The 15549-nt window shown below is 40.7% G+C and overlaps 2 protein-coding genes across 2 annotated transcripts in view; both read right to left on the bottom strand.

The window, feature by feature from the left end:
* Positions 1–2435: 2435 nt before the first annotated feature.
* Positions 2436–3417, bottom strand: fibina (fin bud initiation factor a). The gene has a single exon (XM_041038061.1). The coding sequence runs from the start codon at positions 3388–3390 to the stop codon at positions 2761–2763; it is 630 nt and encodes a 209-aa protein (XP_040893995.1). The 5' UTR covers positions 3391–3417; the 3' UTR covers positions 2436–2760.
* Positions 3418–13781: 10364 nt separating this feature from the next.
* The window catches only part of ano3 (anoctamin 3), a 28873-nt gene continuing 27105 nt past the window's right edge, over positions 13782–15549 (bottom strand). The window contains exons 23-25 of the mRNA XM_041038023.1: positions 15064–15214; positions 14782–14971; positions 13782–14224 (exon numbers count right to left, since the gene is read on the bottom strand). Of these exons, the coding sequence (XP_040893957.1) occupies positions 14042–14224; positions 14782–14971; positions 15064–15214 (524 nt within the window). The 3' untranslated portion in view covers positions 13782–14041. The remainder of the gene's footprint in view (positions 14225–14781; positions 14972–15063; positions 15215–15549) is intronic.

Raw genomic sequence — 15549 nt, 5'->3', positions numbered from 1 at the left:
TCACTACGCGATGTAGCTTCTTCCGACAGGACGGTGCAGGTGCACGGTGCAGGTGCCATACCACACAGTGATGCAGCTGGTCAGGATGCTCTCTATGGTGCCCCTGTAGAAACTGCACATGATGGGGGCTGGGGCTCTGGCTCTCCTCAGTTTACGGAGGAAGTAGAGTCGCTGTTGGGCTTTGCTGGTCAGTGATGCAGTTATGTTGCTTATATTTTTGTTTTGTTTTGTTTTGTTCTGTTCTGTTCTGTTCTGTTCTGTTCTGTTCTGTTAGTAACATTTGTTAAAGATTCATTCTACTCTTGGCATGAGCAGTTTATTCTTGGCCTTCAAAATGAGCAGTACAACTAACCTTAACACAGGGGCCACTTGCTAGCTTTTCTGTAGTTTTCAACCCCACTCTTGTGACGTTCATCAGAGAATGGACTTTGCTCAGTGGAGGTTTTCTCAGTTGTAATGGAGTTGGTCTATTGATATGCATGTGAAATCTAAGTTGCCATTCAGTTGGCCCACTGATGAAGACTATGAGATATGGTTGAAATCTCCTGAAAAACCTAGTAAGTGGTTAAAATGATTTTGTCAAAATCATTCTGTTCTGATTAAAGACCAGCTTCTGTCTTTAATCAGAAGGACTCCAAAAACAAGGACTCCAAAATAAGAAAGGTTAAGTGGCAGATGTTGAGGGATGGTTTTGCTCTTGGAAATGGTGGTAGTTGTAGTATAGTAGGCCTGTTCATTGCAGTGATAATAGTAGTGGAACTAGTAGCAGCTGTAGTATTCAAGTCACTCTCATCTTTCTAATAGTAACAACACTACAGAGGCATGTGGTTTTGGGGCTTTGTGTTCTGCACAGAGAGAGATCTCTGCATTCTCAGGTCAGCTCTGGTCTGCATTCCTGACCTTTCTTTGTTTGTCCTTAAAATATGTCAGACAAGGGAATACATTCTTCTAACAGCAGGCTTAACACTCAGGTCTTCCTGCTTCCAAGCATTAGGGACCTGAAACCAATCTACAGACAAAATATTTTTCTATAAGTGGAATTAATGATTTGGGCCAAAAAAGACAAATGAAAGTATGATGGATGGGTTATTTATGAGAGCTTTCGTGACTTGCTCTACCTTAACTTACACAGAGGAAATTTTAACCAAATCTTTTAATCAAATCTTCTGAGCCCTGTGCAGTGCCCCTGGAAATTAAGAGCCATATAGACGTATAGGATTTCTCTGCACATGGAGCTCCTGCAGCTCAGCACTGTGCCGAGCCACAGAGAGCTGTTTTCAAAAAGGGGTCCCCCAGGGGAAGCTGGACTGTGAGGAAAACCAGACAGAGGAAATCACACCCAGTTGCGCCCATGGCCGCCCATCTGGCTCCCTCACATCTGCAGAGACATTATCTCTGTAAAAAATGGGCACGCTCATGGCAATTACTTTGTGGTTTATGCAGACGTTTTCTAGAACAGTGGTTAAAGACAGAAAATACACAGAAGACTACCAAAGGCGTTCAAATTAAAACAGCCTGACAGTAGATTGTTTTGTGTGTGTGATCCTGGAGACCCGTGTTAACACTTTTCAGGAATTCAAAGCTACCTTCCTCCAATTAACAGTGTCAGAAATGAAATGTTGGGGCATTTTCATACAGAATCAAAGAAGCAGTTTGTCATTTATAAGTCTATTTTTAGAAAAATTACATCATCCAAAACAGCTCTGAATTTTAACACAAAAATATTTCCTATCAACCACAAACTCAACAGACTGTGACAGACAGAAGAATAGATATTAACGACAGCGGTTGCCTTTGGACAAACATATTTCATACTTGAGTGGATGACTTCCAGATGGAAGTGGGAGGCAGTGACAGACTTCAGACGCCAATTAACCAGGGCCACTTGATGGGACAGTCAAGTATGCCACTTGTAGTGCCAGTAATAAACACGGTGATGTAAAAACAAGACAGGGGAGGAGGATCACTTTCCACTGCTGAAAATCAAAAGTTCACATTTCAGAGGTTTTGTGTTTATGAAAACCTCAAGCTTCAAAGGATGGAGGTGGTTTTACAACACAACACTGTATGACAATTGTATGTCTCAGGACAAACATGCAACAGGAAACTCATGAATTTCACATGAAAACCAAAATTGTTGATTCAACCGTGGAAGAAGACAGCAAAGAAAATATTGTCTTGCTTGAAAGAAAAAGGCAAAGTTATGACGTGTGATGAAAATTAAGTATTTATTTAATCAGTTATAATAACCTAAAATTGTAAACATCATACTTAAACCACACAGACAGAAAGTTGGCTGTTTTATTTATCCAGAAGCCAATAAATCCAGCTGGAGGAACTTTTATTTTCATACTTTCTGCTGAATAAAATTGTTCCTCAGAAGTGGCACAGAGGGATCCTTGCAGACATAATTTATGTTCACATTTCCTTTTCCCCTCCTGACTCAAAGGAATGTGTTGGTGTTTTGTTTTTTTATTTTTTTGTTTTTTTTTTTGTTACAGCTCCCTTTAATGACACAAGTTCCAAGGAATGGGAATAATCAAGAGGTAAGAGATAATCAAACACTTAGGAAGGATATTTTTAAGCCACAGTGAACTTTCCAGTTGTTTGTTGAACTGGAGGGTCCTCTTTCTTTCTCTCTCTCTCTCTCTCTCTCTCTCTCTCTCTCTCTCTCTCTCTCTCTCTCTCTCTCTCCCTCACACACACACACACACACACACACACACACACACACACACACACTAAGCTGCCATAACCTCACTATGAGCCAAAATTGAGATACTCAGTCTTCAGGCGGCTCAGTCTAGTGCCATGACTGCGAATAATGAGAGACAGCAGCTCATGTTTATCTTTAAGTCCCAGAGAAATGTCGGTAGTTTCCCTCACAGCGTCCCTGATGTCACTCACTTGCTTCACTACATAGCCGTTCAGCTGTTGCTCCTCTCTCAGCTCAGTTTCTTGACTTTGTTTAAACTTCACTTCGAGCTCCAGCAGAGACTTGTCCACGTTTGAAAAAGCCTCGCTGATCTGGGAGATCTCCCGCTGTAGGAACTTCCCGTAGCTGTCCTCTCCGTCCAGGTCGTGCGCCACAGTCCGGCCGATGCTCTCCAGCAGCCGCGCCGCGTCCTCCGCCTGCAGCTTGGTTATGATGAAGTCGTCCCGCACCACGGAGTCGCGTTCCTCGGAGGCCCCGCATGGATACACATCCGAGAATTTAAACAACATCTGGCACTGCTCCGGGTCTTCAGTCTCATCGTAATCCCCGTCCGGGACAAAGAAGTGATGGAAAGTGCCATTGGAGATCTCCGGTTGGAGGGGCCCGGTGTAGACTGCCGAGTAAAATGGCAAAGATGTGACTATGATGAGCAGCAGTGGGACGGGATCCATCATGCACCTCCTCTCCCTCTTTTGCGACCAGCATCTGCACTGGAAGCCGGATCCAGCGCACAGTTTTCATCTCGACTCGTGTTACACCGCGCCCCGTCACCTAAAAGGCACAGACCGCCTGTAAAAGCAGAGAGGGCCCCTGGTGGCCCCCGGTTACTCCAACCACACAGTGCCAGCGCAGAGCCACGAGGCTACTTTCCAACAAAAGTCTCTCAAAACAACGTGACTTTTTAGTTTATTGTTAGACTATTTCTGACTACCCTGTGTCATGTATACTTGACCAGAAAATCTTTAGGTCTAAGTTTTTCTTTTTTCTGTTTTTTTTTTTTACCATATAATGTTGATATATATATATATATATATATATATATATATATATATATATATTTTTTTTTTTTTTACAACCAGAGATATTTTCTGAGCTTAAAAGCTTCAGTTATGTCAGTCAGTCTTTAAAAACAACAAGATATATTAAACTACACTGGAATAAGTCTAAGTCAAGTTTTAAGTCCTGGTGGACTTAAAACAGTTAGTTATATAAACATTTTTACATAACACAACCAAGAACTTTAAATGTGTAGGACTAAATAATTAAATATTTAAGCCCTGCCCGAATACAATCCCATCTACTGCACACAACAGCCAAGTGTACAGATCTGCCTAACCGTTATCACATGAAGAGTATAGTGGACAATACATTTCTATTGCATTTTCGGCCTGTGGGAGTTGGGTTAGAGTGGTTAGAGCTCACTCTGATGACTTCAGTCAGGTGATTACATTACTGTACGGAGGGAGAGTCCCCTGGGCTATGATCCCCTCTACTGCACATCCTGTCTTGGATAATTACATCATCACTAGGTGGTCTCAGATATGGCTCTCGGCATATCAGCAGTACTCACACAAACTGGAAACATATGGTGAGCTGTAAACACAAGGCTGCATACTGCTTGTTTTGTCTTCTGTTTGATCGATCCATTCATGTTCCATACTGTAGCTGGAGCTGCAGGAGGGTTTGAGTTACAGCTTGAGGATTTCAATAAACAGACTTATATAAATGTATATATATATATATATATAATGTAAAGTAAAATATGAAGGACCTGATCAGTTCATGAACAATATATAAGGAATACTGTCTCTTTTCCTCTGAGTGATACCAAGAAGCAGATTAGAGCAGTGGGATAAAAACAGGGTTTACTTTGTCAATAGACAGAATACAAGTTGGCCAGGGCAAAGCAGTCAGCAGTGGCAAACAAAACCAAGAGTTCAAGCAGGCAGGCAAAAAAAAATCTAAAAGCTAGCTGAGATCAAAGGATCAAAAACCAGAAAGGCAGATACAAGAAAACACAGTTGGAACACTATAACTAGGAGGCTGGCTGCTTTAAATAGAGTCTGAGTTAAATTTAAATCTTTGGGACTCTATTTGACACAAACAAACTTTGCACCTTCTGCATTTCTTTTCAGAGTCATGACTCAACATGTCTAAGTCATGACTCAACAGTCGTCCAGGAGAGATTTCAAAGGGGTCAACACAGGGTCAGAAATATATATATATATTTTTTTTAAGTGTCATGGCATGTGTAGTAGCACAACAGTGCAATCATAACAATTCAGTGTGAAGCTGAGGAAATAACAACTGCACTTTAGAACAAGTGTGGGAAACCCAGCAAAATGCATGTGTTTTGTATTTACCATTCTGAGTTTGGGTCACCAGAGTAGAGCTTTTTAGAAAAAAAAAAAAAAAAGAGTTGTTTGTTTGAAAACCACTGTTGTACTGCTGAACACACTGCTGAATGAACGATACAAGCAAAAGACAGCTTGAAGCTTCCCGGCATGCAGGCCTTCTCTGTTTCCTCATAAGTCACACACCTGAATAAATACAGCGTCTCTCAGCATAAACACTGATAGAGTAAACTGATCAGCTCGCCAAGGCAGAGCGGGGTACTGCCGGGCAAAGCTGCCTGAAAGCAGATGTAGCAACAGATGTAACAACAAATATAATTTAGTGGAGTTGTGAGGGATGTTCTTGTTGATCCTCTACTGTATAATGTTGTGTTTGTGTGCGCGTGTGTGTTTGTGTGTGTATGGAGGCCTGAGGGCTGTAGTTTGGACAGATGCCTTTCAGATGGTGGTGATGGGTTTTCTCTCAGAGCTGATCTGAGGGAGCAGGAGGGTCGAAGGCCTGCAGGCTGTGTGGGAGGCTGCAGAGTCTGACTCACAGTGAATCTTAATGACCTCATGCTCACCACAACCAAAAGAGGAAACTTAGGTTTGATAATTCACATAAGAGAAAATTTAAATCAGCTGTCAGCAGTGAAGCTATGCTAATTTATGCAGCTCTTCATTACAACAAGCTCCTAAAGGACATTAGACATTTACATATAACTAATCAACAATTGATTTAAAAAACTCCCAGAGAGCACAAACCTCTGAACAATCCTCCTTAATAATGAAAATGTTTTCAATTGCATCGTGTCAAAACATGCCTGGAATACACAAAGCCACAGACGGTCATGCTAATGTGACCATATACCACCATTAGCATGACCGGCCAATTTAGTTTGTGTAAGAGTGAATTTTACAAAATTTCAAGTGGGCCAAACCCACTAACTGTAGAGTTGTAGATTGAAATGTATCATGTTGTAGTGCCACCTATAGGCAAAATGTCATGCAGTTTTGCAGGGTTTTGAAGAGGTGACACAGATTGTACATGTTCAAGCAATGTGTCAGTTCATGTCAAAAGAGCATGTCCTGAGAGCAGCCATGTCCTGAAAAGAAATATGGAATGTTCAAGTGGATTACTTTTCATCTAATAGTGTTTTTTGGTGACAAATCTGGTGAAGATTGTATAATTTGGAGAAGAAGAGGTGAAAATGGTGGGAAAAAATGGACATAATACAAGGGAAAAAAAACATTTTTGCTTTTAAGAATCATGGTTCCAAACCAAGTTCAAGCAGATCACTTCATAAACACAATTCAAGTGCAATTGCCATAAAGACTGATTACCAAAAAATGCATTCACTGAAAACAGAAACTGTAAGTACCAGGTTTTGGAATTTCTTCCACAGAGAAAAGGCTTTTGTTAAGAAATTCAATGAAGCAGGGGAAGTAATTCTTTCACTGTCAGAGGTCTCAATAGACCATAGCGCGTGCTTCCACAAGACATGCCATTTTGTACTATCTTACACCTACTGAAGAATTCTAATCACCATCACAGACATTTTTGCTCTCTCTTCCCACGCATATAAACAGCAGCTGAATGATGACAGTTTCATAAGCCTACATGCTAGCCATTGTTTAAAAGCAATAACCTTCTGAAATGTGTGAGCAGCAAATAATGGATCTACAGGAAATGAACCCACTGAAGGTTACAAATGTGAATCCAAAAGAGAAAACGAGAGTGGATTTTTTCCCCATTATGGCCCGGCTAGTGTTATAAAGTGTAGCAATGTTTTTACACCAACTCTCTGGACCCCCTCCAGCAGAAGCACATCCACAGTTTGTTTTCAGTCAGCCCACAAGACTGCACTGAGATGCAGCTTCTACTAGACTCACACTCTAACTCTGCTCTTCCTCTGACAATAAACACATGCAGAAGGGCCGTTTGTTGGAAACCTAGAACAGTTTGTTAAAACTTAGGACAGTTGTTCCCCTCTCAGGATTCAGTTGCTCAGCCTCCTCACCCACTGCTCATCGTACTGCTCTGTGCTACGTTATAAGCTCTTGTGATGTCTTCTTCCTGTGTGTGCAAAATGTGCAACCTTTTTCAGCCCCCAAGGAAGTTCTGGCAATCAAGCGTTTTGTTGCTGCTAATGATTTCAAATGATTTCAGGTTTTCTCCCAGACTGTTTGTGGTTGTTCGGTGGTTTTCCACACAATTTGTCATTTAAACTGAGGACATTGATGACCACACAAACTAGTTAACTGTTCATTATCACACTCAGCACTTTGGCTGTCAGTGTCTTACTGCAGTGACCTTTGGGGTGTGTAATTTTCTCCAGGAACCTGAACTAACAAAAATGTGTTATTTATAGATTAATTTGTGCTGAAGAACACAAACATAAACCAGCAAGACACATGTGTTGAGGTGACCGAGCAGATGCAGTATATCACATTTTATATTGTGAGGACAAGATGCTGGATGTTGCATCAGCTTGCAGGTATTTACTTGTGAGTAGCCCACACATAGAGGAAAAAAATGCATAAATAAATAAATAAATACACACACACACATACATACATACAAACATACATACATACATACACACATACATACATGCATACAAGGGCACAGATGTACATAAATTAAGCACATATTAGGTATGCCAGCACACACACTCTTCTTATACAACTACTAATGCTACAACTAATTACAATAGCACTGAGTTTTCATGGTAGATCATGTCTAGTATGTGTAAAGTGAATCAAGCTGACTCTGGCTAAGTTATTTCCCAGTGCTGCAGGAGGTATGAGAGCAGGTTTTGCCTTGACCCTGTGTACAGGTGTCAGTTCCTTCATCCATCCAGCTCTGCAAAGTAATTTGAGGCTGCTGCTTCTCTTTGCAGGATGCTGCACTCGGGTCAACTCATCTGTCACTGCTGTAACTCACACGTCATATCTGAGTCTCACCCCTCTTTCACCTAGCTAGGCATTTTACCAGTACGCCTGCTGTACTGCTATCTTCAGCAGCTGCTGTGCAAAAAGCATTGAAGGAAAAAAGTATTGGAACTTCAACACATTTTATAGCTTGAAATGGTTTGTTTGCCTTCTCAAAAATGTCTTTATTTGTTGACCATGCTAATGAATCTAAGCTTCTTTTTCCTTCTTTTTGTAATTTTTAGAATTTAAATAAGGCTTTCTACGCCCTCTGTCATTTCAGATGCACGAAATCATCTTGGATTGACCTCATCACTTAACAAGAGGAGTAAAAGGTAAAAAGGTGAATCCAGTGAATTGATAAGAAACATGCTGGCAGCCTGTAAACAAAGATGCATTGTTTTGAAATAGTAACGTAATACGACTTTACAAGAGTTCACAGCCACGTCAGTCTGTCTGTGAGGCTGTACTTATGCACAGTGGTGTTTTGAGCTAAATGCTAATGTCAGCATGCTATATATTCATAAACTGTCATGACAATCCATCCACTAGTTGTCAAGACATTTCAGTCAGAACATTAAATGCCAACCTTATGGTGGGGTAGAAGCAAAGCAGACCAACAAAGTCAGTAGGATTCAACTTCTGAGGACCATGAATGTCTGTACAAAGTGTCATGACAGTCTCACAGTTGAGATGTTTCAGTCTGGATCAAAGCGATGGACCAACCAACAGGCTTCCAGTGCTATAGTTACAACCACACTGCTAGCATGGCTAAAAAATAACTACTCAAATGAAATCAGTTGAAAGTGTTCTCATCAAACCTACTTTGTGTTATACATTTGTGCAAACAGTTAATTTACATAACCAATTCCATTAAACAGTAAATGGCTTGTTCTGCACCCAGCTATCTGTGTGCTCTGGTGATTTGTGGACATCAGTGTTGTGACTCCTTTGTCCCTTGCTGGTCATCCTTGGCTTTCTGTCCTCTGTACACCTCAGTACTGTTGGATTTATGGTCTCACTTGGCTCCACTGATTACCTTCCTAACATGTATTGTAAATCTGTGCTGTGTGAATAACATCAATCACCTGAAGGTGCTTGTGGAGACCAAGAGCTAATGTCTGCTGTCTGCAAGAGAGGGGAAAGTGGTTAAAATCACTGATATATGAGGCTGGGTTGGAATTATTTCTGCTTTGGAAAACTGCTCTGAACAAAATGTGAATAACGCTGCTTCTGCTTTATTGGCATTTAACAGACCTGCAGGTTTAACTTGGGTGCCCCACAAAAAACATCCAACTGGTGCAGCTATGGGCAGCTGAGCTGGAGAATAAATTTTGTGCTGAACCAGACCATCTTTCTTTTTTTAGGGAGCACATACGTGAAAAACATGTGCTCCCTACACATTTCACTCACCTCCCTAAATGTAACAGTGTTTTGTATGTTCAATCATCATTTTCAGACCAGTGTTTCAGTTAATCTATTCATTTATCAGTCAGGTTATACACATTTTGGGCTCCACCAGATTCTGATCTGTTAAAAGGGGCCCTCGTCATGTTTCTATGTGTTGTTAGCAATTCCACCAAAGATTGATCTCCCCTCGAAATTTCTCATAAAGAGGTAAAACTATCCAATTTTTCACAAAAAGAAGTTATATACAGTATTATTTGTACTTAGCTTTTGATACATCTTGCTGATAATACTTCTAACGTAGGAATGATTTTGAATGTAGGGCTTTTGCTTGTGATGAAGTAGTTTTATATTGTTGTTTTTCCACTTTTACTTAGTAAAGGATCTGAATACTTTTTGCACCACTGTGAGAGTAGGTGACAGTTTGCAATGAAGCTGTAGTTTTTAACTGTGGGTTAGCTGTGGGTATCTCTCTCTCTCTCTTTTTTTTTGCATGGACTTTTCCTACAAATATATTTCTTCAATTTTCCAGTGCCGCACAGCACCTACCATCCCTTATATGGAGTGGCAGCACCACAAGATAGTAATGCATAAATCAATTTCTGCATTACCATTTTCTCTATAAGACCCAACTGTGTAGAGAATATGAAACCACAGCTTTTTAGGCCAGTATGTAACGTCTGTTGGTCAAAGAGGTGAAAGGAAATATCTTGGTGTGGGCGTCCAACAGTAATACAGAACGCAGGAAGTAATAAAAGTATTAAGCATCTGTCATTAGAGCTCAAAACAAACCAGATCGTGTGCGTGTTTTTTTCTGGAGTGTTTAGATTTCACTGTAAAAAATGAAGGCTAGTGTTAACCGACATGACACGAACGGAAAAGCAGTTAGAGGTGAAGGCTGAGCAGCAGTGGCAGTAAAGAGTTATAACGTAGTGGGAAAATCCTACAAAACTCAAATAGTGGGTTTCTCATAGAAACACAATCTTTTTTAACAATATGTTATATGAAGACTCTCTGGCAAGAAGATTTGTGGTTTGTGATAATAGTGGGGGGAAAAAAAGAAAACAATTTCTGCACTCTGCTGTGCTCCGGTTTGTTCCATAAGCAGATTTAGTTAAACTTGGATAGTCATGAAGATCATATCAGCTGGCCCAGCTGATAGCAGCCGAGGCTGCCTGTCTGCCATTTTACATTACAACAGAAACAAACCAGATTTGATTTAAAAGATACAATCCATGATTTATTACAGAAAAAGGTGATATCCAAATTATTTTATATTATTATTTTTATACATTTCAATATGTTTTTACATGTAAACAGGAACGAAGTAAACAATGTTATTGATACACTTCATGTCACGACTGATACCATCCTATTGTACAGTTAAATCTATCGTCTAACATCACTGTGCTTCCACGTCAAGTACATCACTTGCTCAAGCACAATCCTATTAGGAGGCATAGCATAGAACAGAAAGCTTAATCCCCTCCAGACTGCTTTGTTTTCAGAGATGTGCAAGGTCATGCCATTATTACTTATTATACAATACCCATATTGTGCTATTGCCAACAGTAGAAGGCATGAGAAACACCTTTCCACCACTGTGCAGCATTTGTATTAGTGAGAAGGTGAACTTATGCTCTCAGAGAGGAGATGCAGGAAAGAGATCCATCCGGAAATAATTAGTAGCCGGGCAAGTCAAACATCCAAGGTCATGTAATTATTCATAAAATTACCCCCATTCCATTAGGTTAAACGCTTCAGCTGTTAGAGGGTAAACATAATTCTAATTCCCAGTTGTGTGTTCAAACAAAACAAGTCTGAGTTTTGTTTTATCAGACTCTCCTTGAAATTCAGTCCAGGACAGATTATATTAATCAGTCTGGAGTCTGAGCTATTATTTAGAAAATACTCTTATAGTATAAAATTCTGCCACATCAAGAAACAAATGTCTTGTCCCGACCTCAAAAAATGATCAACACTGAAAAAGGGAGGTGATATGTTTAAGACGCTGCTAATAACTATACATAAGTTAGCACTGCTCAAAGCAGGTGTTAGGTCATGCATACTCTACAGTACAAATGTACCAGTACATTTACATCTGCATCGGTTCAAAAGAAATGTAGGACTCAAGGATAACAACATGCATAGATTTTCAATGTTCACATAGCAGGGAAGATATTCTGAAAACCTGGACTAGTTTGCTATATGTTGGAATAAGATTTAAAAACAAATTTATCTCTCGTGAATGAAATGATTCTCGAACACTGGATTGAACATTATGATCTGAACAAATCGATATGTTTTAGTCAGCAACCGGCAACATAAGTTTCCAAAACTGACTGTAGGATTGTATTCCATGCCTACCGCTCTGCTCTAATATTCTTACTGGGATGAGGCAAAAAGAAAATCAAACATGCCTTTAATGGTGAGTGTGCATTATAATCATGCAATGCACTACTGTGCAAAAATATAGATCTAAAAAAAGCAGGATACCTTTGATTGCATCTTAGAAAATGTGATAAAAAGTAGATCTGCAAACATTCAGAGGACACCTGAGAAATGTGGACATTACTTTGTCTATCTGAGGGTGAAAACAGGTGAACTCATACTGGCAGCACAAAATAAATTGTATAAAAACATTACATACGTCATAAAATGTATATACAAAGAACTGCAAAATAAATAAATGACTAAAATCCAAATAAGGTTTAATTCTTGCAAAATGAGGAATAAGTTTCTCAGTGTTGTGCAATGCATTCAGGGTAGTAATATTCTTCACCTTCAGATGTTACGCTGAGGTGACTTTCACTTTTACTGTGCATAATGTGGTAAACTCTCAATCTTTACCATCGTATAATCATATTTACCACCACATAATCAACATGACCTGTGCTGAGTCAGTATTTGGGCAAATGTGAACATTTTCATTAGTTAGCCTACCAAGTAGAACTCCCTCATTAATACTTCACTTTACGTACTCCTTAAATTTCCATCTCAACATGAATGAAGCAGGAAACGATTGTGATTCTGACTCAGCCTCACAGATGGATGTGTCACTCATGCTGCCTGTTTTCCTGAGTTCTCGATGGGCAAAAACATCCTGCTCTAATCCATGACATCAGAACTCACCACAATAAAAGGCAAGGTCATGACTCTGCATTTAACAAAACCTAATTTCTCAGTTTCGCATCGATAAAGGTCACAATTCAGCAGAAACCGCATCTGACCATGTGCTTAATAAAAGACTAGAAGTGATGTATGTTAATGTACTTTGTGAGTGAGGAACAGTGAACGGGTGTTCTTTGCAAACTGAGCATCCAAGCCACAGGTATGCCTAAGTGATCCAAGTTTCAACCACGCTTCAAGGGTTTCCAACAACAAATGAAAAACAGGCTGCGAGCGCAGAACGGAAGAGCAGATTTGTAGCTCCTGCATGCGAGTGTATACATTGTTCGTGGCGGGAGTCGCATTACAACGTATACCGTCGATGTGTCTCAGAGGCATTAGCTGAGACCCGAGTAGGTACAGTGGTCTTGACTCACATCCAAAACAAATCCTTACAGGAGAGTTCAGAGAGTTTACAGCAGATCAGACAACAGAACAAGGAGAGAGAATATTTCTTGCACTTGAAAAAGCACGTGCAGCACAAGCAGGCACACGTGATGTCGGTGACACAATTGTGGTGCGCACAACTGTAGGCACAATCAAATCGCACTAAGTTCACATTTCTTCAACTCAAGACAGTCAAGCTCAGCAGTTGCAGACAGAGGTTAGCACACAGCTCACACTGAGTACAGACACGTGAACCAGGCATCAAGACAGGGACTTCATATATCAAAAGGTACAAAACAATATTACCATGCACTTTATGATTTCATAGAGAATTCTTTGTCAAATGTACATGAATGGATGTTAACATCCTCGACGATGAGTGCTATTGTTTTTGTGTTTGTTATTTTTTTTTCTTTGCAGTTTATGAAATGCTAGCAAATCTTAATCCGCATGCTTCAAGGGCAATTTACAGTCACTTTGCAAGAACAGTGTTCGTTTTATTTGGTAGCCACATCACCAGAATCACTTTTGCAACAAGAAAACGCTAAGTGCCACAGCAGCTCTGTCACATAACCAGTAGAAGAGTGGCTCTGCTGACACTCATAGGAGAAATACACGGCCATGCTGCGGGCTGCACCACACTGCAGAGCCAAAGCAAAGTGCTAGCTGCCACACAGAGAGAGTGCAGGATGGATGCCAAAAGTGAACAGTGGTGATCTGCAGCCCTTGATCTGCATAGTAAACATTACAATTGCACAGGTTTTTTTTTTCCCAGTGAAGCCATGACACAGCACAGACCCAAGGGCAACCTGCTGGATGAAGCCAGGTGAGGGATTAGGAAGGGCAGAAAGGGTCAAACCAAGAGCAGCACTGGACGTGGAACAGATGGCGAGAGGGGGGTGGCAGGGTTGGAGCTCAGGCTGAAGCCAAACAGGTTTGGGGGAGGACCTGTTCACTGAAGAGGGTGTCTTTGGTGCTCAGAATCATCTGAGAGAAGCTAGACTCTCAAAGCTAAAATACATAAATAAGCAGGCAGGGAAGGTTGTGCCTGTGAGTTGAGGGCTGTGCAGCGTGTAGTGGAGACATGGGGGTAAAGCTAAGGCCACTCGTGGTGATAACGCCGACCGTTCTTCTTTCTCTCCTTCTGGAGGTGCTCCAGTTCTGCTTCGTACATCATCTCCTGCATCAGGTACTTTTCCCTCCTCATGCGATCACAGAGATCCTTGGGCATGTCCGGAATGAGGTACGCTATGAAGGACTTGATCCCAAAGACCAGGTGCTGAGGGAAGCGTTAATCATTTATGAGTTACCTTCTACAGAACTCACACACTTAAATTGCCAGTATCTGCTGCATAATTTATTAAGCATGCCAAGCTAAACACTGTGTGGACAACACTAAAGAATTTTATATGCCCTATAATGTTTCACAGCTGTGTATTAAGCTAGTTTTTCTTCTGCAAAAATCAATGCATAGGGCAACATTGTCAGAAGACAATCTTGTTAACCTTTCAAGAAAAGACGAAGTGTGCCTATGTCTAGTTGGACCACCACGTACTGTTATTTAGGTTTTACTCTGTGGGTTTTGGGTGAAATTTCTGAACCTGCTGTAGCAGCAAGGTTAAATTAAAATCAGCTAAACTGGGAATATGAGGTTTTCAATTAACAGTGATAGTACATAAATGAAGAAAAGCAAAAAAAAAAAAAAAAAAAAAAACATATGAATCTACAGAAATTTCTGCAGTCACACAGACTTGAGGAGACATAAGGGGATTTAGTTTTTAGCTGCTTGCCTTGCTGGTAAACAGACAAAAAAAGAAACGGGGAGTGCTGACAGACCTCAAAGACGATGATGAAGGCCAGCCTGGCAGCCAAGACGTGCCAGAACTGCAGGGTGAATTCATATGGCTCCAAGCTCCAGGGCGGGGCTCTGTAGTCTCTGTACCTGCAGTATCTGTGCTGGCTGCTGTTCTTCAGTCCCCCCATTTCAAACACAGACAGGCTGCTGTTCATGTAGCCTCGCAAACACCTGCGAGCATAAGGAGAAGCTATCAGACCACAACAGAAGCCACTCTGCTAGATATGTTTACTACTTGCCCATTATTTTGATTATTTGCTTACTCATTCTCATGGTGGTGTCCCTTGTCTGCACATGGGCCATATTTGAAGGCGTAAACAAAGCGGGGGATGTAGTCTGAGGTGATGGCAATGACGAAGGCGTTGGTGATGACTGCCAGCACGCCAATGCCTTCGAGAATCCCATGCCAGATACCTGGCAGCCAAAAAGGAGGAGAATAAACATTTTCCAATATTGTTTCCAGCATAAAGAAAGACATTTAGGAGAATGACTAATCTAGATACTAAGCTTTTTACTGGTGTAACAATTAAGTGCATCAGGTGAAAGATCATAAATAACAACTGTAAAGGAAAAATCTATCCTTTTCATATTCTCGTGAAACCACTCATTTGTGATTGTGAAGTCTTATAATTTAGCTTTCTTGATATTCTCCCTTTCCTTCATTGTGCTTCATTTGCAATCAGTAACATACAAGACTGAGATTCAACAGACTCCAGAGATGGTTCAAGGACGTGACTATTTTCTATATC

This window comes from Toxotes jaculatrix, chromosome 5 (assembly GCF_017976425.1).
Source record: "Toxotes jaculatrix isolate fToxJac2 chromosome 5, fToxJac2.pri, whole genome shotgun sequence".
NCBI lineage: Eukaryota > Metazoa > Chordata > Actinopteri > Toxotidae > Toxotes > Toxotes jaculatrix.
The sequence above is the reverse complement of the archived record's forward strand: the minus strand, read 5'-3'. Positions and strand labels throughout refer to the sequence as shown.

What these genes read in the sequence shown, in the direction of transcription:
- fibina (XM_041038061.1), bottom strand. Translation starts at nt 3,390, where the DNA reads ATGATGGATCCCGTCCCACTGCTGCTCATCATAGTCACATCTTTGCCA.